Source organism: Scyliorhinus canicula, chromosome 13, assembly GCF_902713615.1.
Source record: "Scyliorhinus canicula chromosome 13, sScyCan1.1, whole genome shotgun sequence".
NCBI classification, from domain to species: domain Eukaryota; kingdom Metazoa; phylum Chordata; class Chondrichthyes; order Carcharhiniformes; family Scyliorhinidae; genus Scyliorhinus; species Scyliorhinus canicula.
The window spans coordinates 90983495-91007087 of record NC_052158.1 but is presented as its reverse complement, the minus strand read 5'-3'; the positions used below and the strand labels follow the sequence as shown (position 1 = coordinate 91007087).

The 23593-nt window shown below is 48.7% G+C and overlaps 1 protein-coding gene across 8 annotated transcripts in view; it reads left to right on the top strand.

The window, feature by feature from the left end:
* Positions 1-23593, top strand: part of dock10 (dedicator of cytokinesis 10) — a 409277-nt gene that overhangs the window by 116157 nt on the left and 269527 nt on the right. The window contains exon 1 of one of the 8 annotated variants that reach the window (XM_038815255.1): positions 4482-4673. The exons of the other annotated variants lie outside the window; for them this stretch is intronic. Coding sequence (XP_038671183.1) covers positions 4566-4673 — 108 coding nt within the window. The 5' untranslated portion in view covers positions 4482-4565. Of the gene's footprint in view, positions 1-4481; positions 4674-23593 lie in introns of those variants that run through there. 8 annotated transcript variants of the gene reach the window in all.

Below are 23593 nucleotides of genomic sequence, written 5' to 3'. Positions count from 1 at the left end.
GAGTCAGAACAACTGCACTTTACATTAATTCCTGAGACCTCAGCAACTACAGAATGCAGAGGAGACCTGGGAAAGATCCTAGGTTTCTCATTCTTACCTGGAGGCCCTGCTGGGCGTTTTGAGGAGGTAAAATGAGGTGTTTTTTGCCAATGATGGGAGGAAAAGGCTAGCCTGTCCAACTAATAAAATGTAGATTGACGTGACTGAGGAAGTCAGCAGAATTGTAGCCCCTCCAAGCTGGAGACAGTGGGTCAAGAGCTTCATAGACCTCAGGAAAATAGGAAACATAATGGGCGCGATTCTCCGCTCCCCACGCCGGGTGGGAGAATCGCGGGAGGGCCGCTCTGGCACCCCCCGCAATTCTCCCAACCCCGCTCGGAGAATCGCCGCTCGCCATTTTTCCCGGCGACCAGCGATTCTCCGGCCCGGATGGGCCGAGCAGCCTGATGACCCCGACGGGTTCATGCCGGCTGCAACCACACCTGGTCGCTGCTGGCGTGAACAGCGCGTGACAGGTAAGTGTGGGGCCTGTGGGGGGCGGAGAGGGGAATGAGCACCACGGGCGTGCTCAGGAGGGGACTGGCCCGTGATCGGTGCCCACAAAGAGACGCACTTTTTCCCCTCCGCCGCCTCGCAACATCAAGCCACCATGTCTTGCGGGGCAGCGGAGGGGAAGACGGCAACCGCGCATGCGCGGATTGAAGCCGGCCAACCTACGCATGCGCAGCTGACGTAACTTAGCCGCCGCGGCCGCGTCATTCTCGGCACGCCGCCTTGATGCATGCATCAAGGCCCGGCGGCCGAGTTTCACGTAACGCCGCTCCTAGCCCCCCGGGGGGGGGGAGAATAGGGGGCGAGGAGCGGCCTCCAAAGCCGTCGTGAAACACTCTGGGTTTCACAACGGCATCGGCCGTTGCGCAGAATTCCGCCCAATGTAAACTTTCCAATGCCAAGCTCCACACTCTGACTGAACGAGAATTCCCCTGCACAACACATCTTATATGGCATTTTCTCTCTTGCCTGGCGCTTTCACCCATCCCCATCGAAGCGGTCAATATTCATACTCATCTTTATTCCATCTCTCATCCAGACCTCACAGTCACACCCCACAATTATTGTTCTTTCCTTCGCTCTACGCAATCCATTTCTCAATTCACAACTTTCTGCTTTCTCTACTTGCAGGAAAAGATTGCAGAATTCCGGGGAGGGGCAGAGAACGAGGGATGGGCGGGAGAACCATTGGTAGCTACATAGCCACTGTCAATATATGTCTGCCTGGTCTACTGGGAAGGATGTCTTGTTCCAGGTCAGCAATGACCTGTCATGTAAGCCTGAGCCTTTCGAGGCACTGGTGCTCAGACATGTCGAGAGAGCTGATCCTTGTTGAGGATTTTGTCTCCTTCCAGCAGGATCTCAATGTCATTCCCCTCTCTTCTGTGGCTGGTTTAGCTCACCAGGCTAAATCGCTGGCTTTTAAAGCAGCACGGTTCGATTCCCGTACCAGCCTCCCTGGACAGGCGCCGGAATGTGGCGACTAGGGGCTTTTCACAGTAACTTCATTGAAGCCTACTCGTGACAATAAGCGATTTTCATTTTTTTCATGTGGATGAGGAGAAAGCAACTGGTGTTGCTCATGTTGTTGCTGCTGCTGCTGTTGGGGTTGGTATTAATCTTGCTGCTCTTGTTCCTCATCAGAGTTGCAAAGCCGAGCTACATATGTTGGTCCCATGTTATGGTGAAGACTGACAACAGAGAAGTGCGTGTCAATATGTGTGAAGTGCAAAGCAGGTTAACTGACTCTCAAGAAGTTCAAAAATCACCTGTCAAACAGTAATAACAGACTCTCAGTAGACATGCTATGAACAGCAGCTTCTCACTTAGGTGTGGCTGCATCTCTTCAGCTTCAGTCTTTGAAGGTTTCCCGGCCTGTCAGTTTAACTGATGAAGGGAACGCCGTGAACTCACCAGCAAGCTGTAGATCGCTTAGGGAACCCCTGTACTGGCTGCTAAAGCCAGGATGCAGGATTGAATTGTAATTTAATCATCTGTTTGCATATTTTAAGGACATTCCTGATAGCTGCAGATGGGGGTTCCCCATGCACCTGCAATGCCACGTGAATCAAACCTGGAAGCGGGTAAGAAGATCGTGTTGGGTTTAAGACCTGGCATCAGTTTTCAACCCACATCAGCTCTCGTGTCTGCCCCCTCTTGGCAAGTAAAATTCTGCTCATTGCACATTCGTATCGTATTTTCAGTTCTGCAACTTTTTAAAAACTTCTGAACATTTAAGAAAAAAATGTGTGGAATAGATACGTACCAAAATTACTTCCAATCCTATATTGATTTAAGTTTTTAAAAACAGAACCACTTTATTCAAAAATGGAGTTGGAGATTTTTGGAATAATTATTAAATCCTCTAGGCGAGATTGAACTCAATGGGAACAAATTTCATTTCATTTCAAGTCCCATTGCGAGTGCATTTAGCCGCGTGGTTCCCTGTGCTCGCAGCGCCATAGAACACCCTACTATTTAACGCATCCCTGGTTAGAAAGGGTGCACCAGCGGGGAAAGCATGGCCGAGGCCGCGCATAGCCCCCTTTTGTGAACTGAGGAGCTCCGCTCACCGGAACTCCTGAGGTCCCAATCTCTGGCGCCCCTGACATGACCCCCAACCTCCCCCAAACCCCAATGCACTACGGGAAGGTCCCTGGGCCCTAGCACTCCCCAACATCAGTGCAGGGCACCCCAGTCCGATAGCCACCACGCACAAAATGCAAATTTGGCATGTTGGCAGTGCCACCTGGGCACCTTGGCAGTGCCAGGCTGGCATGCAGGTGGCATTGCCAGGGTGCCACCCAGCACAAAGGACATGCACCCGGAGGCCTCCGATCCCCTGGGAGACCCCCCGCGAGTGCCGTTCCGTTTGTGGAGACCAGCACTGAATGGCACGTGCCTGAGGTCTCCGAGGGGAAGGGGATAGCTACAAACATCTTGGGTGCCTCGGGAAACTGCATATTAAAGTGAGAGTGGCTGTCCGCTTAAATGAGGGCAGCATGGTAGCACAGTGGTTGGCACTCATGCTTGACAGCACCAGGGTCCCAGGTTTGATTCCCGGCTTGGGTCACTGTCTCTGCAGAGTCTGCACGTTCTCCCTGTGTCTGCGTGGGTTTCCTCTGGGTGCTCCGGTTTCCTCCCGCAAGTCCCAAAAGACGTGCTTGTTAGGTGAATTGGAAATTCTGAATTCTGCTGTGTACCTGAACAGGCACCAGAATGTGCCAACCAGAGACTTTTCACAGTAACTTCATTGCAGTGTTAATGTAAAGCTACTTGTGACAATAAAGATTATTATTATAATATGCAGACTTGCCAAAACGTAATCCTACCCACAACAGGTGATATTTACATTGCAATAGCTCATGAGATCGAGTTGGATCTCGCGAGGTGCTGCGAGCTGGGTAGATCCTGGGAACAGGGTTTCCCAGCTTCTATTGGCCACGAGAATGACGCCGCGGCGGCGGCTAAGTGACGCCAGCCGCGCATGCGCAGGTTGGCCGGCTCCAACCCGTGCATGCGCGGTTGCCGTCTTCCCCTCCGCTATCTCTCTCTCTCAATCTTTCCACACTGTGATGGTGCATAGGTCAGACATATGTCTGCCGTAGCTAATTATTCCTGGAACATGTCCTTAGTCTATTGCCAGGGACTTTTAGCTTGAAGGGCATTACACAATGTCAAGCATAGTCACACTCACCCACACAGAGAAACTAAGGGGCAATTTAGCATTGCCAAACCACCAAACCTGCATGTCTTTGGACTGTGGAAGGAAACCGGAGCACCTGGCAAAATCCATGTAGATATGGGGAGAATATGCAAACTCCACAATGACAGAGACCCAAAGCCAGAACTAAATCCGAGTCCCTTGCACTGAGAGGCAGCAGTGCTAACCACTCTACCATCATGTCACCCCTATATGCCCCCTATATTATCACATAAACCCTCTTTGAAAAATACCAATTATCATGCTACTGTGACCATAGAAATGCTACCTCTGATGCGCCAAGAGGCAGGGTAGATTGTATGATGAAATTTGATATTCTGGAGCTCTAAGGGATTTCAGGAAGAAAGGGTCATGGGAATTTTAGTCATTTTGGCCAAGAGAGTACAAATTACAGATGGTGTCTAGAATAGGTGAGCTGAATGATATTTCATGTACTTTATTTATTTTTTGTTCATGACATTGTTAACTGATAAACTGACAAACCAAGAACCAACATTTATTTTTTCTAATCTTAAATAGGTGCCAATACTATTCTGCATTTGTTAGCAGAAGTAATAGTCAGAAGTAATATCCTTATTATGCCACATGATAAATGATGTGAGTTTTGGTTTTGTTTCCTTTTCTGCACTTTGTACTGTGACATAGGTTTCTCGTGTACATTTACGTACTTCCCCTCCCACAGCAAATGACTATGTAAAAGCAGATTCTGTGTTCTCTTCAAACTGAGATTCTGCAGCCATTTTTTTGGAGTGAATTGCGATTTGTCTTTCCTGTGGATAATAATACAAACATGAGTTTCAGAGTCAAAGTTTTCAAAAGAGATCACAGCATTGATTTTCGGAGAAAACGACGAACTCGGAAGAGGATAGGTCAAGTTGAGGAACAGAGATTCAGTGCAGTATGTATTAGCCTGAGTTTTCTATTGAGCTGTAAGAATATGGCACTGTAGTCTTAAGAGATGTTAGTGTGATGGGGATCATATACCTCTGATTTTGTTTTGGTCTGAGGAAGTTATTTTGTTTCATAACGGAACATAGCCTTGAAATTTCTCTATGTGGTTACTAGCTGTAGTTGGAGCTTAAAATATGTGTGCCTAGGAGCACTACAAAATCACAATACAATTACCTCACATCGTAGAAATTGTGTTTGTGAATAAATCGATAGCTATTTTGAAGAGATTTTCAAATCGTAAAATCAGATGTAAATCTTAAAATCTGATGGTAAATAGAGTGAAATAGCTCGGTATTGTTCAGTTTGCATTGAAAGAGGAAATAATAACTATAAGTACGTAAATAGACACTGGTTTATCTTTTTACTTTTAATTAATAATTTTGCCCAACAATGTTACTGATAAAGTTTCATGATGAAAACAAATGTGGATCATCTCATGTTGATAGGGTAAGGCCAATGTAATCCTGTGACTGAAATACTTTCAAGTACAGTTCAGTGTATCTTCTCTCAACATGGCTTCCTGTACTGATCTCCTTATTTATTTTATGTTGTAACTAGCAGTTGTGTCTTTTTGAAAAAAGCCTTATTTAAGGTGTAGGACTAATGCCTGAAATCTTAAATACTATTTTGGTTTCTAAGTAAAGCTTACAAAGATTGTAACACTTGACAAAGAATTAAGCAAATTTATGTTTAGATCTAAATGAGGTACTCCTGAATTTTCAGCAGTTATTTTCTGGTTTTCACTACCATATTTCTACTTGTGTACGCTTGGTCTTATTTTGCTCCACTGCCTAATTCTTTCAAGAACTTGTAATGCAGCTAAATTATTATTCAGGAAAACGGTTTGATTTTTTCCTTCCGGGTAAATTGTATTTTTTTAAAAAATGAGACTACGGATTCTGTTGCTTGTCAGGAATTTTCAATTTGATGGAAGTATTTTGGATAAATATTACCACATAAACGTGTGGTCGTGCTGATTCTTTGGGTGAGCCACACAGTGGATGGAATGATCCTTTTCAATTCCTTTCAAAGAAAATTAAAAATCAAAATCAATGGCCGTCTGAAGATTCAAGGCAGAAATTGCAAAGTGCAACAACTATCCGCTTCATGGTGTGGAGGAATTTAACAAGGAGCAGATCATGGGTGAGCAATGGGTGGGAGAGCAACACCAAACATTCTTCCCCCCAATCCCCATCATCAGTTTGAGGCCTGGGCTATTTTAATCCCTGAGCCTCGTTTACATGTGTTTGGCCAGCTGTCTGCAAGATGTGGACACGAAGAGGCAGCTGACCGGTATCAGTCAGGTAAATATTTGGTGGCCAAAAAGCCCCTACTGATGTTTAGCTAAATCACTAGAGATGGTAGTTGGGGAAGAGGGTAGTTGGCAAAGTCTGGCAGGTAGAGACCCAGACTTCCCTGCTGTTCCAGCGAGATCAAACCCCTCATCTCCAAGTTTCTCCAAGACAGGTTTAACCTTTACTTTCTTGAAGCTTTTCTGTCTTCCATTTTACTGAATGTGTAGCTGCCAGTGTGTGCGTGTCGGGGCGGGGCAGAAGGGAAAAAAGTAAAACAGGGAAATCAAGAATTCTGGTCCGAACTGGCCTTGTATTCTTTAAAATGAAACACTGGTAAATCGGGAAAATAAGGCTACTGGTCGAATCTGATTTTTCCTTCTGGATGGATGGGTGGGAGTGGGGGGGGGGGGGGGGGGGGGGGGCGCTGATATGATGGTGCCATGCTCAGTCAGTGGTTAAAATGCCATCAGAGTCCCAGTAACATAGCAACATCACAGGATCCAGATTTGCATATATCAGTGAGGATGCCACCTAGATCAGGCAGGTGACTTGGCCACTTTTAAAACAAATTCCAGTGAATGTGGCGCTGGAAGAGGATGTCACAGGCACGAGGCAGTAAACAATTCAGAGGTGATTTTAACTGTGCCGCTGCAAGGCGGTGGGTTAAAATGCTGCGACCTCACCTTGCCTGCTGGACATCCAGAGATAGATTTGCTCTGTTATTTGTCATTGCAACAGGCACATTGTTTTGCTCCCCTGATAGTTCGGTGACAACTCATGCTTCTGACTTCATCCTTGGCTTCCGCTAGTGATTTTAATTTACATCTCCCTGGATCTTCCCTGCTGGGTTCTCTCTGAATTTAATCTGGAGAGTGAGCCTGAACTGCATTTCAGGGAGGGAAAGTTTCCATTTAAATATCACAATGTTGCCTGGGCCGACAGCTGAGAGCAATATTGCTGGGATGGTGGTGCTGCTGGATTTGTTATCCTGGTCCAAAAGGGAAATGTGGCAGATATTGTATCACTCACTAATACAGTACATTGCTAAGACAATAACTTGCCTTGAAATCTGTGTGGTCTGCCTGATTTTAAATTTTGGAACAGCTCGAGCCCAGTTTTATTTTGGCTGAATGATCTTTGTGTTCACCACTCAGGCTCTTTGTTAATAGTTGTGGTGAGAATTGTTTGAAAGGTCAACGGTTAGCGTTTGTTCAACCGGCTGCAGAATTCTCTCTCAGTTTCTGTGGCTAACCCATACATGTCTTTGCTGACAGAGAAGCGGGGTATGTTCTGTACACTTCCTTCACGCCAAGCCACAGGGGGGGGGGGGGGGGGGGGGAGAAATAACTGTGTGTTTACTCATAGGGCTGCAGGGATCAGGTACTTTTCCTTGCACTTCTTTACCATAAACTACATGGGACAGAAACCACCCCTCCCCCACACTTTACAACAGAGCAACTGGTAGGTAATTCCAGTTTGTACTGTGTGAGCAAAGGCAACTCTTTTCCAGTTGTTAACTGCTATATGTCCTGACCAGGTTATAGAGAAACACCAGTTTGACTAGTGATGCAGAAGTGACTATTTTGTCATGTATGGACTCAATGTTCCACAGAGAATGAGAGGTACGATTGTACCATGCGTTTAAAATGCCGTCATAGACTGAGACCACGTTTGTGGTTGCCTAGATGCACGTAGTCATTTTAAAAGAGATCTGTTCTTCTATTATCCCAAAAGTGTGCATTCCACTTAGTGGTTCTGAATCATGCACATTGTTCTGCTACAATTGGGTCTTCACTAGTCCAGGTAGAAATGACATTTTGTACGGGTGAGTCACCCTCCTTTGTCAGGTGATTGGAAATATAATAAAACTGAAGTGTTTGGAATGGGAAAGGAAGGGTATTCCACTGCGTGTCCAATACCTTTCCACTGCTATCCAGCTGGATGGGATTGCTGTCATGCGGTTCAATTCCTTTCTCTCCAATTGTAATGAGAAAATCTTATATTGTTACCTCTGGAGATCCCCAAGGATCCAGCCTTGGTCCCCTCCTATTTCTCAAATAAATGCAGCCATTAGTGACATCATCCAAAGGCTATTATTTTTCGCACCATTAACAGCACTGATCCCTCACCACCACCTTTCTCAACTCCTCCACTGTTGCTACATTATCAGGCTGTTCATCCGACATCCACTGGATGAGCACAAATTTCCTTCAACTCAATATTGGGAAGAATGAAGCCATTGTTTTTGGTTCCTGCTCCAAACTGCATTTCCTAGCTTCCGACTTCATCTCTCTCCCTGGCAACATTCTGAGATTAAACCAATTTGTTCACAGCCTTGGTGCCACGTTTGATCCTGACATGGACATGTGACCTCAAATTAGTGACAGCATTAAGACCACCTATTTCTGTCACTGTAACATCAGCCAACTTCACTCCGTCTCAGCGCACCTATTTCTGAACCCTCATTCATGCCTTTGTTACCTCTGAACTTGGACTATTTCAAAGCATTCCTGGCTGGCCTTCCACAATGTAATCACTGTAAACTTGTGGTCTTCCAAACCTCTGCTGCCCATTAACTCACAGCTAGTCCTATTCTTCTATCACTGCTCTGCTCACTGACCTATACTAACTCCCATTCATGCAAAGCCTTGGTTTTAAAATTTGCATTCTTTTCAAATCCCTCCATGACCTTGCCTCTCATTATTTGTATAAATTCTTCGACATTCAGAGATATTTGCAGTCTCGTAATTCAAGGCTTTTGTGCATCCCAATTAGAATTGCTTCACCGCTGGCAGCTGTCTCTTCAGTTGCCATGTCCCAAGTTCTGGGAGTCCCGTCCAAAAGCTCTCCTTCTCCCGTTCCTCCTTCAAGGCACTTACTATCTCTTTGACCAAGCTTTTGGTCACCTGACTGAATATCTGATTCTGTTAATCGGTGTCATACTTTGTTTAATAATGTTCCTATGAGATAGAGGTACTAGATAAATATAACCTTATGAATGACCTCAGCCGGTACCTGAATTGAACCTGTGCTGCTGGCCTTGCTCTGCATCACGAACCAGTGGTCTAGCCAAGTGAGCTGAACCGGCCCCGGGTCATTCGTGAAGGCCCGCCTTCTCAACCTTGCCCCTCACCTGATTGTAGTGACTCTCAGGTCAAATCACCACCAGTCAGCTCTCCCCCTCAAAGAGGAAAGCAGCCTATAATCATCTGGGACTGTGGCGACTTTATCTGTTACCTAAATGTAAGTTGTTGCTGCTGTGTTCACATTAGCTTAGAATTTACTACCACTTTTTTACTTGCAATCTGATCAATGAAAGCTTTACCAAGTTATAGAGTAATGATGAGATTGCTAATGGTGTCTTGTCTGTCCTTTTTTATCCTGTTTGGAATGCTAGGGGAATATCTTCTCTAATGAATTAGATTAATGCGCCTCTGCATCCATTTTGGAATCTCTAATCCTCGTGGACTATTACATTAATAACTCAACAAATCAATAAACTGTCACAATAACTTTCAGACAATAAAGGGAAAGCAGCATATCAATGAATTTAATTGACTCACTCCACAATAGTCAAGATATAAAATCGTAAGCAGAATGTCTGGGCATCAGTAATGTTGCATTTGGAATTTTCCTCATAACCGGGTCTGCAACAATCCTGCCATTGAAGCCCTGGCACCATTTTATTGTTCCAGTCGAGATGGAAGTGGACAGCCTGACTACTTTATAAAATTATTTTTTTCCTCTGTTTTTCAAATGGAAAATTGCTTGGCTGACAAAATGGCTCCAGCTGGTCATACGCTGGTTTCCAGAGCTTTCTGAGCTGTTTGAAAGTGAACAAAGGCTAACACCTCAAAACCCTGGAATGTAAAACACCCTGAATTGTATAAAAATACCAGCCCAGATAGCACACTGACTTAGCAGACGAACTGTCTGCCCCAGCCAGCTATGCGCAAAGACAGCTGGTTGAAACTCCGAGACTCTAATCCGCTGCTAATGGCCTCAGTGTTACTTGTTCCAACACGCAATGGCTTTCAACCAGAGGCCTCATTTAGTCAATCTTAAACCAGTGTTTCCAAGAACAAAAGGAATCCTAACTCCTAGTAAATGCCTCAAGGTTCCAGTCCTGGGAAAATACATCCTTTGTGAGTGGTGAGAGGCATGTCACATGACCACCCCAAGCTGCTAGAATTTTGCCCTATTGACCTGAAGAGAAGCCGTCAGTGTTGACCTCCGATGAGAAACAATAGCTCAATATTACCATCAAGCAAGTGGCAGCAGAAAGAACTCTGGCCCCTCATCAAAACTGTGAATTACTGGATCATTGGAACTTGCATCTTCAAGACTAACTCAACTCTATGTGCCCCCCATCTTCCATCATGGAAGTTCCATTTCTGGGAAGATGGATCACCCTTTAACAGTCAGCAGTCTGAAGGAACATTCCATTAGACTTTTGATTCTGGACTCACATTAACCCATAACTTGTGTCTTTATTATGGTCTTGCATTGAACACCTTTTCTTTCTCTTATCCCGTTTTGTATTGTATGATTGCAAATAGGGACATACATTGCAAAACCCTTCTCCTGCCTGAGTGTGTGTGTGTAAAAACAAACCAACCTCTTGTATTTTAACTTACCTCGAGTTTACTGTGCAAGTTATTTCTGGAGGATTGGAACACTCCATATTTATAGTCTGGGAAAAATATCACACCATTTATAAAGAGGGAAATCAAAAATCAAGAACAGGTAATGAGCGGAGAAATCAAGGCTATTTAAACTAATCCCCCTCCTGTCTGTAATGTTACCTTCCAGGAGGAAGATACATTCATCACAAAGCTTTTGAAGGGACTCGCATAAGGAAATTGCATCAATAAATGGAAATTTCAACATGTGTTATGTAAATATTAGTGCAATGTTATTGAATGAAACAGATTATGAATTGAGCTATTTTGGAACAGTATGTTGAAAAAAGGAATTTCATTAATGTTTACATGTTTGGTGGTTTGTTACATTATCATAATATACTGTAAATAGACATGTTTGGCTGGATTGGTGAACTGTGATCATTGAGACAGAAATGATCAGCTAGCATACCTATTGTACCCATTGGCAATGTATTCTGTACAGTCTGTGCAATGAGGCCTGAGCAACAGGTGTTGAGGTTTGTGGACTTGCCGTTGGGGATAGGGGTCAAGAAAGGGTTTCAATTTAGCTGGTCCATCAAAATAATCCTCCAAGAATTGAATGAATTGTGAATTTTAGATTCTACAGATTGTGCTTTTAGACCTTGAATTGTATTCAGATACTGAGCCAGATATTTTACATGCAAATGAATATTGAACATGCTAATGACTATTCTAGTCTCTTGCTTTACTCCAGGAGAAGCCATTGCTTGGTAAAGCATCTCCGTGGCCTGTTCTGAACCCAAAATAGTTGAAGGGTGTGGAATATCCGCCTGAGCTTAGTTACTGTGCTCAAAGCAATCAGCCCCTCCCACTTCCTGCTTCACCCCAATCAAAGGTATTCTAAGACTTCGGAGGCCTTAAGGCTACTGATGACCTAGGCCTGCTAACACATCCTCTGCGTATAAGGCCTTACCCCAGGCAACGCTAACAGCATAATAATAATAATAATAATTGCTTATTGTCACAAGTAGACTTCAATGAAGTTACTGTGAAAAGCCCCTAGTCGCCACATTCTGGCTCCTGTTCGGAGAGGCCGGTCCGGGAATTGAATCCGTGCTGCTGGCATTGTTCTTCATTACAAGCCAGCTGTTTAGCCCACTGTGCAAAAGCATGTGAATGAAAGGATGCTGCTTCTGGGCTGCTCAAAACTGGGGAGGTGGGAAGTCAATCTACCGTTACAGGCTTTACAGATGAAGGCAGGGAAAGTAGTGTGATCAAAATATACATTAAAGAATTAAAGAAAGCAACAGCCTCGGTAGCCTTTTTGAATGTTTTACATCCAAAAGAAGGATTAGGGTTGGAGGCACCACTTTGGAACAAGGAGAGGAATGGAAGAACTATTGAATTAGCTGAGACTCCTGAATGTTGCCATGGTGAATTAAGGACACCATTGGCAGCGACTGTAGACAATTGTTCTGCTTCCCTGTTTGAAAAGTAATGTAATCGCTGGTAAAATAGAGCCATCATTAGGGAAGGAGAAGTTAATTTGGCTTCAGAATCAGAGTGAGATTTAAGGAGTAAGAGGCTAAACTGGATGCAGGAATAGTGTTATAAAGGAGAGGGCAGCAAAGTGATCATCTCCCTGGACACAGAAAAGGTCTTCGACAGAGTCGAGTGGAAGTACCTCACAGAGGTACTGGAACGGTTTGGGTGAGGTACTGGAAAGGTTTGGTTTTGGGCCAGGGTTCACCTCCTGGGTGAACTGCTGTACTGTGCTCCCATGGTGAGCATACGGACAAAATCCACCTGCTCTAAATACTTCCAGCTGCACAGAGGCAGGGTTGCTCAATGTTCTTGCTGCCGTTTGCTCTGGCAATCAAGTCACTGGTGATTTTCCTCAGAATGGTGAAGGGGTGGAGAGATATCCAGAGGGGTGACAGAGAGCATAGGGTCTCACTCTATGCGGGTGACCTGCTCCTCTATACCGCAAACCCCCGGACCAGCACGGAAGGGATAATGACGCTGAGTTTGGAGCCTTCTCGGACTACAAACTCAACCTGAGAAAAAGTGAAATCTTACCAGTGAACCCACAGTGGGGAGGGACAGAGCTGGAGGGACTACCGTTTAAACAAGCCCAAACCAAATTTTCCAATCTGGGGATCCAAATAACCCATGACTGGACATGATCCACAAATGGAGCCTGACGAGCGATGGTCCTTGAATAGTCTCCGTCACCCGAGCTGGCTGTGGAGATTCCATGGATGGGGAAGGGGTGGCCTGGGTGGGGCGCTGGGGGGAAAAAAACAGGTGGGGGGTCTGTGGTGAAGGGAGGGAAGGCCGCACGCCGGTGGGTGCCAGGTCCCGGAGGGAAACCGTGTCCTGCCGACTGTCGGGGTACTCCACATACGCATACTGCAGGTTAGCGTGGAGTAACTGGACTTGTTCCACCAACGGGTCGGACTTGTGCACCCGCACATGCTTCCGGAGCAAGATGGGTCCGGGGGTGACCAGCCACGTCGGGAGAGGGGATCCGGAGGACGACTTCCTGGGGAAAACAAGAAGACGTTCATGAGGTGTCTGATTTGTTGTGGTACAGAGGAGTGAGCGGATAGAATGGGCATCGGGGTTAACCTCTTGCCATCGGGAAATAGGGAGATCTCTGGACCGGAGGGCCAGTAGGACGGTCTTCCAGATGGTACCATTCTCCCGCTCGACCTGTCCATTACCCCGAGGGTTATAGCTGGTCGTCCTGCTAGAGGCAATGCCCCTGTTGAGCAGGAATTGACGCAGCTCGTCGCTCTTAAAGGAGGACCCCCGATCGCTGTGTATGTACGCCGGGTAGCCGAACAGGGAGAAGATGGAGAGGAGGGCCTGAATGACGGTCGATGTGGTCATGTCGGGGCAGGGAATGGCGAAGGGGAAGCGGGAGAATCCGTCGATTACTGCCAGGAAGTAAATGTTGTGGTTGTTAGAGGGAAGAAGCCCCTTGAAGTAAATGCTGAGACGTTCGAAGGGTCGGGATGCTTTGATCAGGTGTGCGCGCTCGGGGCGGTAGAAGTGCGGTTTGCACTCTGCGCAGACGTGGCAGTCATGGGTTACTGTCCTGACTTCCGCGATGGAGAAAGGCAGGTTGCGGGCCTTAATGATGTGGTAGAGACGGGTCACCCCTGGATGGCAGAGGTCCGCGTGGAGGGAGCGGAGGCGGTCTATCTGCGCGCTGGCACAGGTACCGCGGGACAGGGCATCAGGAGGCTCATTGAGCTTCCAAGGATGATACAAGATCTCATAGTTGTACGTGGACAACTCGATCCTCCGCCGTAAGATCTTGTCGTTCTTAATATTGCCCCTTTGTGCATTATCAAACATGAAGGCTACTGACCGTTGGTCTGTGAGGAGGGTAAACCTCCTGCCGGCCAAATAGTGCCTCCAATGTCGCACCGCTTCGACTATGGCCTGGGCTTCTTTTTCCACAGAGGGGTGGCGGAGTTCGGAAGCCTGGAGAGTCCTGGAGAAGAAGGTCACGGGTCTGCCCGCTTGGTTCAGGGTGGCCGCCAGAGCAACCTCTGATGCGTCGCTCTCGACCTGGAAGGGGAGGGACTCATCGATGGCGCGCATCGTGGCTTTTGCGATGTCCGCTTTGATGCGGCTAAAAGCCTGGCAGGCCTCTGTCGGCGGCGGGAAGGTTGTGGTTTGAATGAGGGGACGGGCCTTGTCAGTGTAGTTGGGAACCCATTGGGCGTAGTAAGCGAAGAAACCCAGGCAGCGTTTGAGGGATTTGAGGGTATTGGGGAGAGGGAGTTCCATCAGGGGGCGCATGCGTTCGGGGTCGGGGCCTATCACTCCTTTACGCGCTATGTAGCCGAAGATGGCTAGACGGTCGGTGCTAAACACGCACTTATCCTTATTGTATGTGAGGTTCAGGTGTTTTGCAGTTTGGAGGAATTTCTGGAGGTTGGCGTCATGGTCCTGCTGATCGTGGCCGCAGATGGTGACATTATCAAGATACGGGAAGGTAGCCCGTAATCCGTACTTGTCGACCATTCGGTCCATCTCCCGTTGGAAGACCGATACCCCATTTGTGACACCAAATGGAACCCTAAGGAAGTGGTAGAGCCGCCCATCAGCCTCGAACGCGGTGTACTTGCGGTCACTCGCGCGGAGGGGGAGCTGGTGGTAAGCGGACCTAAGGTCCACAGTGGCGAAGAACTTGTATTTCGCAATATCATTTACCATGGCGGAAATACGGGGGAGAGGATACGCGTCCAGTTGTGTAAACCGGTTGATGGTCTGGCTGTAGTTGATGACCATCCGATTTTTCTCCCCAGTCCGGACAACCAGCACTTGGGCTCGCCAGGGACTGTTGCTGCCCTCGATGTCCCCTTCCGTCAGCAGCCTCTGGACCTCGGACCTGATGAAGGACCGGTCCTGGGCGCTGTACCGTCTGCTCCGTGTCGCGACGGGTTTGCAATCGGGGGTGAGATTAGCAAACAGGGAGGGAGGGTCCACTTTGAGGGACGCGAGGCTGCAGACAGTGAGGGGGGTTTAGGGCCACCGAATTGGAAGGTCAAGCTCTGCAGGTTGTACTGGAAGTCCAGTCCTAGGGGTGCCGGTGCGCAAAGGTCAGAGAGGACAAGGAGTTTATAATTTTTTTAAACCTTCCCTTGGACCGTGAGGTCCGCGATGCAGCACCCGGTGATGCGGACGGAGTGCGAACCTGAGGCTAACCCGATTTTGTGTTTTACAGGATGGACAGGGAGCGCGCAGCGTCTTACCGTGGCAGGGTGTACGAAGCTTTCCGTGCTCCCGGAGTCCAGCAGGCAGCCCGTCTCATGGCTGTTGAGGTAGATGAGCGTTGTCGTTTTGGCGAGCGTGCGTGGACGTGACTGGTCGAGCTGAATGGCCGCGAGCCGTGGAGAAAATCCGTATCCGTCGTCGTCGTGCGAGTAGATGCTGGAAGAACCTTGCATGCCAGTCCCGGAAGGCGGTGGCCAGGATCCGCACGTGGAGTCGGGATCCCAAGATGGTGACACCCAGGACCCGCACGTGGAGTCGGGGCCCCAAGATGGCGGCGCCCAGAACCCGCACGTGGAGTCAGGGCCCCAAGATGGTGGCGCCCAGGACCCGCACATGGGGTCGGCGCCCCAAGATGGCGGCGCCCGTGGGGCCTTCGTGGTTGCTGAGGACGGGGTTAGCGGTGCCGGCGGGCCGATCGGAGCGGCTGGGAGCGGGGGCAGAGAGGCACGCAGGCCAGGCCCGGGGGCGGCGAGCGGAGAGTAGCGCGGTGCACTGGAGGGGCCCCGGAGGAGAGAGAGAGGCGCGCAGGCGAGGCGCGGGGGCCCGGGGGGAGAGAGTTGCGCGGCGTCTAGGAAGGGACCGGGAGGGCCCGGAGGAGAGAGAGAGGCACGCAGGCCAGGCGCGGGGTCCCGGGGGCGGGGGGGAGAGAGTTGCACAACATCTAGGGGGGACCAGGAGGGCCCGGAGGAGAGAGAGAGGTGCGCAGGTTGTGCGCAGGGGCCCGGGGGCGGGGGGGAGAGAGTTGCACGGCGCCCAGGTGGGGACCGGGAGGGCCGGAGGAGAGAAAGAGGCGCGCAGGTCGGGCGCAGGGGCCCGGGGGCGGGGGGGGGGGGGGGGGGGGGGGGGGGGGGAAGAGTGATGCACGGCGTCCAGGAGGGGCCAGCACGGGCCTGGAGGTGGGGATCCCTGGTTGCTGCGCGGAACCACAGCAACCGCTTTGGCCTGGCAGACAGTGGAGAAGTGGCCCTTCTTCCCGCAGCTCTTACAGAGGGCGGAGCGGGCTGTGCAGCGCGGGCGAGGGTGGTAGCAGCGGGGCCCCGTGGACTTGTCGGGGCGTCCCGCGGCGCAGGCCTGAGGGAGGTCGGGAGCGGCGGATGGCGGTGGGGAAGCGATCCAGGAGGCCCAGGATGGTGCCACGCAGCTGGGGACATAGGGCGTTTAGATCAGCGACCTCCAGGGAGGTGGAGAGAGTCCATGCCTCAGTTAAGCTGAGGTCGTCTTTCTTCAGCATCCGCTGGCGGATAGCGGGGGACTGCATCCCAGCCACGTAAGCGTCTCTGATCAGCAGTTCCATGTGTTCCGTAGCTGAAACTGCGAGGCAGGAGCAGTTCCTCCCCAGGATGGCGAGGGTCTGGTAAAATTGGTCTAATGACTCACCGGGGAGCTGTTGTCTGGTGGCCAGCAGATGTCGGGCGAATACTCTGTTGACTGGTTTAAGGAATTGTCCATTTAGCTTTAGCATGGCGGCATCGTAATCTTTCTCCTCCTTGATTATCGCGTAGGCTGCTGTGCCCACGCTGGGGTGGAGGATGTGAAGCTTCTGTGCCATGATGGGGGAGGCTGGTTGCAGACTCCAGGTATCCTTTGAGACATGCCAGCCAATGTTGAAAAAGTTCTGCAGAGTTCGGAGTTTGTGGCTGATGCGGAGGTATTCGGGCTTGATCCGGAACTCCATCTTCAAAAATCTAGCGTATTAAATTGATGAGCCATCAATTGCACGAGAGACGAGTTGCTATACAAAAGTTAGGCTTTAATAAGCTAGAACTTAGCCCTGCAGTTGACTACAATAAAATGGACGACCGCTGGGTGTTCCGACTATTTATACCTTGGTATGGAGGCGTGGTTAACTCAGCCTCTCGACCAATCGGAGCGCTGTCACATGACTGGTCTCAACCAATCGGTCGAGAGGCACATGACCGACCAGGGCCAATGGTAAGCCAGTGTTCTGCACCAATGGCAGACAGCTATGCAAATCATATCACCACAGTACTAAAGAAGCCCAGTGGTGGTAGCCACGCTCCGAACATGGTATCAGATGAGACAGCACTTCAGTCCAACCAAAATTTCCACGTTGGCCGCCATCTACAACAATCTCCGGTTTACTCCCGCAATAATGGATGCCACCTTCAAAAGGTGGGGACAGGACGAGTGGACACTGCCGGTTAGGGACATGTACACAGATGATAGAGAAGCAACCTCGGAGTAACTCACGGAGAGGTTCCAACTACCAAAAGGAAATAAACTAAGAAACATACAGGTCAAAACTTCTTCTGTAAGGAAACAAAGACATACCCCCAGACACCAGGACATTTGCTAGCTGAGGAACTGCTGGACGCAGGCAATCTATTGAGGGGGAACTGTGGGGTCCTGTACGGACGAGTTGGAGGAGGTATGCTCCCCCCTTGGATGAAACAAGAGAAAAATAGGAGGAGTAACTAGGCAAAGAGGTGGGGGGAGGACTCTGGATCAAAGCACTGCACAGGGTGAACTCCACCTCCACAGCGCTCAGCCTAACGCAGCTAAAAGTGGTGCACAGAACACAACTAACCAGAACACAAATGAGCAGGTTCTTTACAGAGGAAGGCCTGGCCAACCACACCCGCATGTTCTGGGCCTGCCTCAGATTTGTCAGGCTCTGGACCACCTTCGAGGCAATGTGTGAGGTTGTAGGAGTGAAGGCGGAGTCATACCCAAAAGTGGCGGTCTTCGGGGTTTCAGAGCAGCCAGAACTCTTTATGGGGATGGGGGCCAACTCCCGAGCCTTTGCCTCCATAATTGTCCACCGGAGTATCCTGCTCAGCTGGTGATTGGCAACACTACTCAAAGTTGCAGACTGGCGGAATTTCTCAGGCTCGAGAAAATAAAATTTGTCATCCGGGGGTCGGAAGAGGGCTTCTGCAGGATGTGGAAGCCGTTCACCAACTTGTTCCAAGATCTGTTCGTAGCCAGCAAACAGTAGAGTAAGGAGGTGGGACGGGGGGGGGGTTGAAATGAGTCGCAAATAAGCCACGAGACAAAGGGAAAATGGGATGGAGGGAGGGGGGAACGAAGAGGGGGAGAGAGCAGAAAGCATGCAAAGTAGGCGAGAGGGACAAAACCACATGGGATGAGCCCGAGGGCACGCTGAAAAGCAAAGTAAAGGGTAAAAACGCACCTGCAAATATGCGCTCGGGTACACTTGAGAGTAGGCTGACAGGCTAAAGGGGGACCACAGCGACAGCGGGAGGGGAGACAACAGCCAGTAGGTATATGTGAGGATTTCTATTTGTGTTTGTCTTTCCTTTTGTCTTTAATTAATTAGTTTTTTTTTTTAAATTTAGATTACCCAATTATTTTTTCCAATTAAGGGGCAATTTAGTGTGGCCAATCCACCTACTCTGCACATTTTTGGGTTGTGGGGGCGAAACCCACGCAGACACGGGGAGAATGTGCAAACTCCACACAGACAGTGACCCAGGGCCGGGATTCGAACCTGGGACCTCAGCGCCGTGAGGCGGTTGTGCTAACCACTAGGCCACCGTGCTGCCCGTCTTTCCTTTTGTCTTATTTTCCTTTTGTTTACCTTGTTTTTAATATAACTCTAATTTTTTTTCCCGTTTTTATGCACGGGTGTGTAACATGTAATTTAACTTATGAACTGAAGTATGAAACAAAATGTGCAAACCAATAAAGTTCTTTCCCTGCTTTGCCTATGAGTCATGTCCTGTGCACATATATTACTTTTAGCATCTATCTACTTTATGACTTTTTTTTTATTATTTAATAAAGACAATTTAATTATCCATTTGTTTTTGAAATAACATTCTGGTAAAGTTTCTGGCAAAATAACCGAACTTTCCATTAGAAATTACTGGGCTGAAGATAAGTGTTGCCTGTTTCCATATTACTCAGCCTGTGTGGTACTTGCAGCCCCCACTATGACCTTGGCCAGTAAAACTGGAAGAACGTTGAATTGAGTCCTCTGGGGACTCTCCAGGAACCATTCTAGTAAATAAGATCTTGGCTGAAGCTATTACCCATGCATTCTGTTTTTATGCAGTTCTTGACAAGCAGGCAGACCACCAGCATTCCTTCTGTACAGAAATTTAAAGATATCTGCTTTGGCTTCCTGTAGCAGGTTGGAGAGCCAGTGAGCCATGCCGCATTGATGGGTCTTTGAGTATGAAAGGCTACAATTCTGGTTGGACCCAATCCACCACCCCCTGAACATTCTGGCCTTGATCTTATTACTTTCTACACTGGTTGTGCAGGCTAGCAAGAACTATGTTGAGGTGCCCTCAAAGTTCCAGACCTGCCTCATCAGTGCCTGCCTCTTCTGGTGGGGCTACTGAGGTTCCAGAGATGCCATCCCTCTGACTTGGCCTGCAGGATTGGGAGGGCTTGGAGGCAGCAATTAAGAGGCCGTCTCTTGGAAGATTGCTGAATTTGTCCAATTGCCAGCAGGTTCAGGCTCAGGACCCCCATTTGGTCTTGATGTCAAGTTTCTGAAGCCTCTGGGAAAACCTAGTCCAATATTTCCATTGAAGGAAAGCAAACTGCTGTTGGAAACCCCATTGTTACGCTCTGTTCATGGAATTATATAATTTACAGTGCAGAAGGAGGCCATTCGGCCCATCGAGTCTCACCGACCCTCTGAAAGAGCACTCTACCTAGGCTCAGGCTGCTATCCCATCTCTGTCACCCCTTTTGGACACTGAGGAGTAATTTAGCGTGGCCAATCCACCTAACCTGCACATCATTGGACTGCAGGAGAAAACTGGAACATCCAGAGGAAACCTATGCAGACATGCAAACGAGAATGTGCAAACTCCACAGGGACCCAAGGCCGGAATTGAACCCGGGTCACTGGTGCTGTGAGGCAGTAGTGTTTATCACTGTTCCAGCTAACTACTGTACCACCATGCTGCCCTACTCATGAATATTAAACTTTTTCATTATCTGTTGCCGGTGGAATGGATAGACACGTTGCTAATATATAGTGCCGATCTAACCAAATGGGAACAGAGTCCGATAGTGAGCACGTTTAGCCGTGTGTTTCCCAGTGCTTGTAGCGCTGAGAAACACCCTGCTATCTAACACCCCCTCTGGTTAGGCACGGTGCCTCAGTGGGAAAACGTGCCGGAGCCCACACTCAAACCTGTATTCTGCACTGAGGGACTCCGCTCGCTGGAACTGCCCAGTGCAGCGAGAGATTGGGATACCATTTAAAAATCACTCGAGCTCCAGACGCGACCCCAAACCCCTCCACCACAACTCACTATAAGGGGCACAGCCGCATAGTGCAACACCCCCGACCTGATCAATGCCTTGCAAAAATGCCAGCTTGGCACCTTGGCTCTGCCAGCCTGGCACACTGGCAGTGCCCCTGCTGGCAAGCAGTGCCACCTGGGCACCATGGAAATGTCAGGCTGGCACCCAGGTGGCAGTGCATGGTGCCGGGGTCAGGCTAGCAGTGCCAGGAGGTCTGGGTGGCACCAGAACTGCCAGGGTGCCACCCTGCCCAGAGGGCAAGCACCCGGGGGCCTCCGATCCCCTGGGAGACCCCCATGAGTGCGGTTACATCTGGTCCCTGTTTGTGGAGACCAGCACCGAACAGGATCTCTGCTTTTTGGTGCAGCCATTGATCATGCCCACTGGGCCAGATTTTTCAGCTCTTCACACTTGTGGGATCTTTTGGTCCTGTTGACAGTGCACCACCGCCATGGGTTCCCAATGGCATTGGTTGGAGTCAATGGAACTTTGTGAAATTCCATTGACAGTGGCGGGACCAGAAGATCCGAGCTGCCGGCCAATACCGGGCAGCCTCCTGCAGCTGGAAAGCATGTCGTGGGGAGGCCAGACAGTTTCGCCCATAAAGTTGCCATCTACAAAGGGACAATTACTGTACACAAATTAAAATAGTACTCTGCCTATCACTCATATTCAGCTATAACCCAAAATAAACATTATCTTCACACATAAACCCCAATATATGTAGTGCTTTGCATGTCACCACTGATGTCATTTGGTGAAGGTAAGATTGGTGTGAAAAATACGTAAGGGCGGGATTCTCCCATCCCGCGGCAGAGTGTCCACGCCGTTGCGTTTTACAACGGCATGAACGGGCCGCTGCCAGGAGTAATTCTGGCCCCTACAGGGGGCCAGCACGGCACTGGAGCGGTTTGCGCCGCTCCAGCTGCAGATCCAGGCATGAACTGTGCGCTGCGGGATCCGCGCATGCTCAGTATCGCTGGCGCCAATGCGCACGTGCGCAGTGGCCTCCTTCAACATGCCGGCCCCGACACAACATGGCGCAGGGCTACTGGGGCCGGTGCGTAGGAAAGGAGGCCCCCAGCTAGAGAGGCTGACCCCCAGGGTCGGACCCCCCCTCCCCCCCACACAGGCCGCCACCCGACCCTTCAACGCCGAGGTCCTGCCAACTCACAGCAGGTTAGAATGACGCTGGCGGGACCTGGTTTTTTTTCTTACGGCCGCTCGGTCCATTTGGGCTGGAGAATCATTGGGGGAGGGGGGGGGTGCCACGTAGAGCAGCCCGCGACCGGCGCCGCGCCAACCTGGTCGTGGGGATTTTCCGGCCTGGCCCATTATATTTATTATTTTTATTTTATTTAAATTTTAGAGTACCCAATTCATATTTTCCAATTAAGGGGCAATTTTAGCGAGGCCAATCCACCTACTCTGCACATCTTTGGGCTGTAGGGGCGAAACCCACGCAAACATGGGGATAATGTACAAACTCCACACGGTCAGTGACCCAGAGCCTGGATTGAACCTGGGACCTCGACGCCATGAGGCAGCAGTGCTAGCCACTGCACCACCGTGCTGCCCTCATAAAATATTTATTAATAACTTTTTTGTGTGAATGTTTGCAATTAAAGTGATGTTAACATTGGTAATGAAACACTCTTGTGACCACCTAATGACAGCTTCAGTTATTCCCACGTCCCTTGTTTCTCTCCTCGCAATGTACCTTGATTTTAATTTGAAGAGTACAACCTTTACTGCAACACTGTGACATTTTCTGATCTCTCACACGAGCCATACTGTGGCCAACCTGAATAACAGTAATCGTATTATTTAGCAGCCTATACTCACTAAGGAAGGAACTGAGATTATCTGAAATTTCTTCATATAGCTTTCAGTTGATGTTGGGTTTGAATCTACATCTGATTTGTGAAAGGTTACTGTCGTAACCAGTTCCTATCTCATGATTGTTTATTAAAATAGATAAAGGGGAATTTGTTTTATGTGCGGTATACTTGTTCGTTTAAAGTGAATATACTGGGTTTGAATGGGTGCTTTCCAACATGGGGACTTCCTGATTTTATGTTGGACATCAAGGCGTTTCTATATAACAAGGGAAGAATAAGTGAAATACCAATATACCCTGCCCAGTTCCTTATCAGAAGCTGACCGCAAGTTACTTTCTAGCCCTCTCACCCTCCACATTACTTGTTAGCATGTCTCCTACTTGTTTGCTCGCAATGTTGATGGAACTAAATCTGCTGCTATGAATGTACACTTAAAATAATAATAATCTTTATTCGTGTCACAAGTAGGCTTACATTAACATTGCAATGAAGTGACTGTGAAAATCACCTCGTCGCCACACTCCGGCTCCTGTTCGGGTACACTGAATTCAGAATGTCCGATTCACGTCACAAGCATGTCTTTTGGGATTTGTGGGAGGAAACTGCAGAACCCGGAGGAAGCCCATGCAGACACGGGGAGAACGTGCAGACTCCGCACAGATAGTGACCCAAGCCGAGAATCGAACCCAGGTCCCTGGCGTTGTGAAAGAAGGTTGTATATCGATTAAACAAAAAGAAAATTCCAGCCTGATCTTTTTTTTTGCTCATTCATGGGATGTGAGTATCGCTGGCAAGGCCATAATTTGTTGTTCATCCCAAGTTGGCTGTGAGAAGGTGATGGTGAGGTGCTTTCTTGAAAGGCAGCAGTCCTTGTGGTGTAGTTATATCTTCAGTGTTGTTGTGAAGAGAATTCCAGTATTTTGACACATCAACAGTGAAGGAACGGTGATATTTTTTGAAATCTACCATTTGGCTAACAGTAAAGGCAATTGCTGGAGTTTAAGTGGAAATTACCCTCTTTGTGTCACAGTTAATCGCTGCATTGATAAGCAAAATATTTTG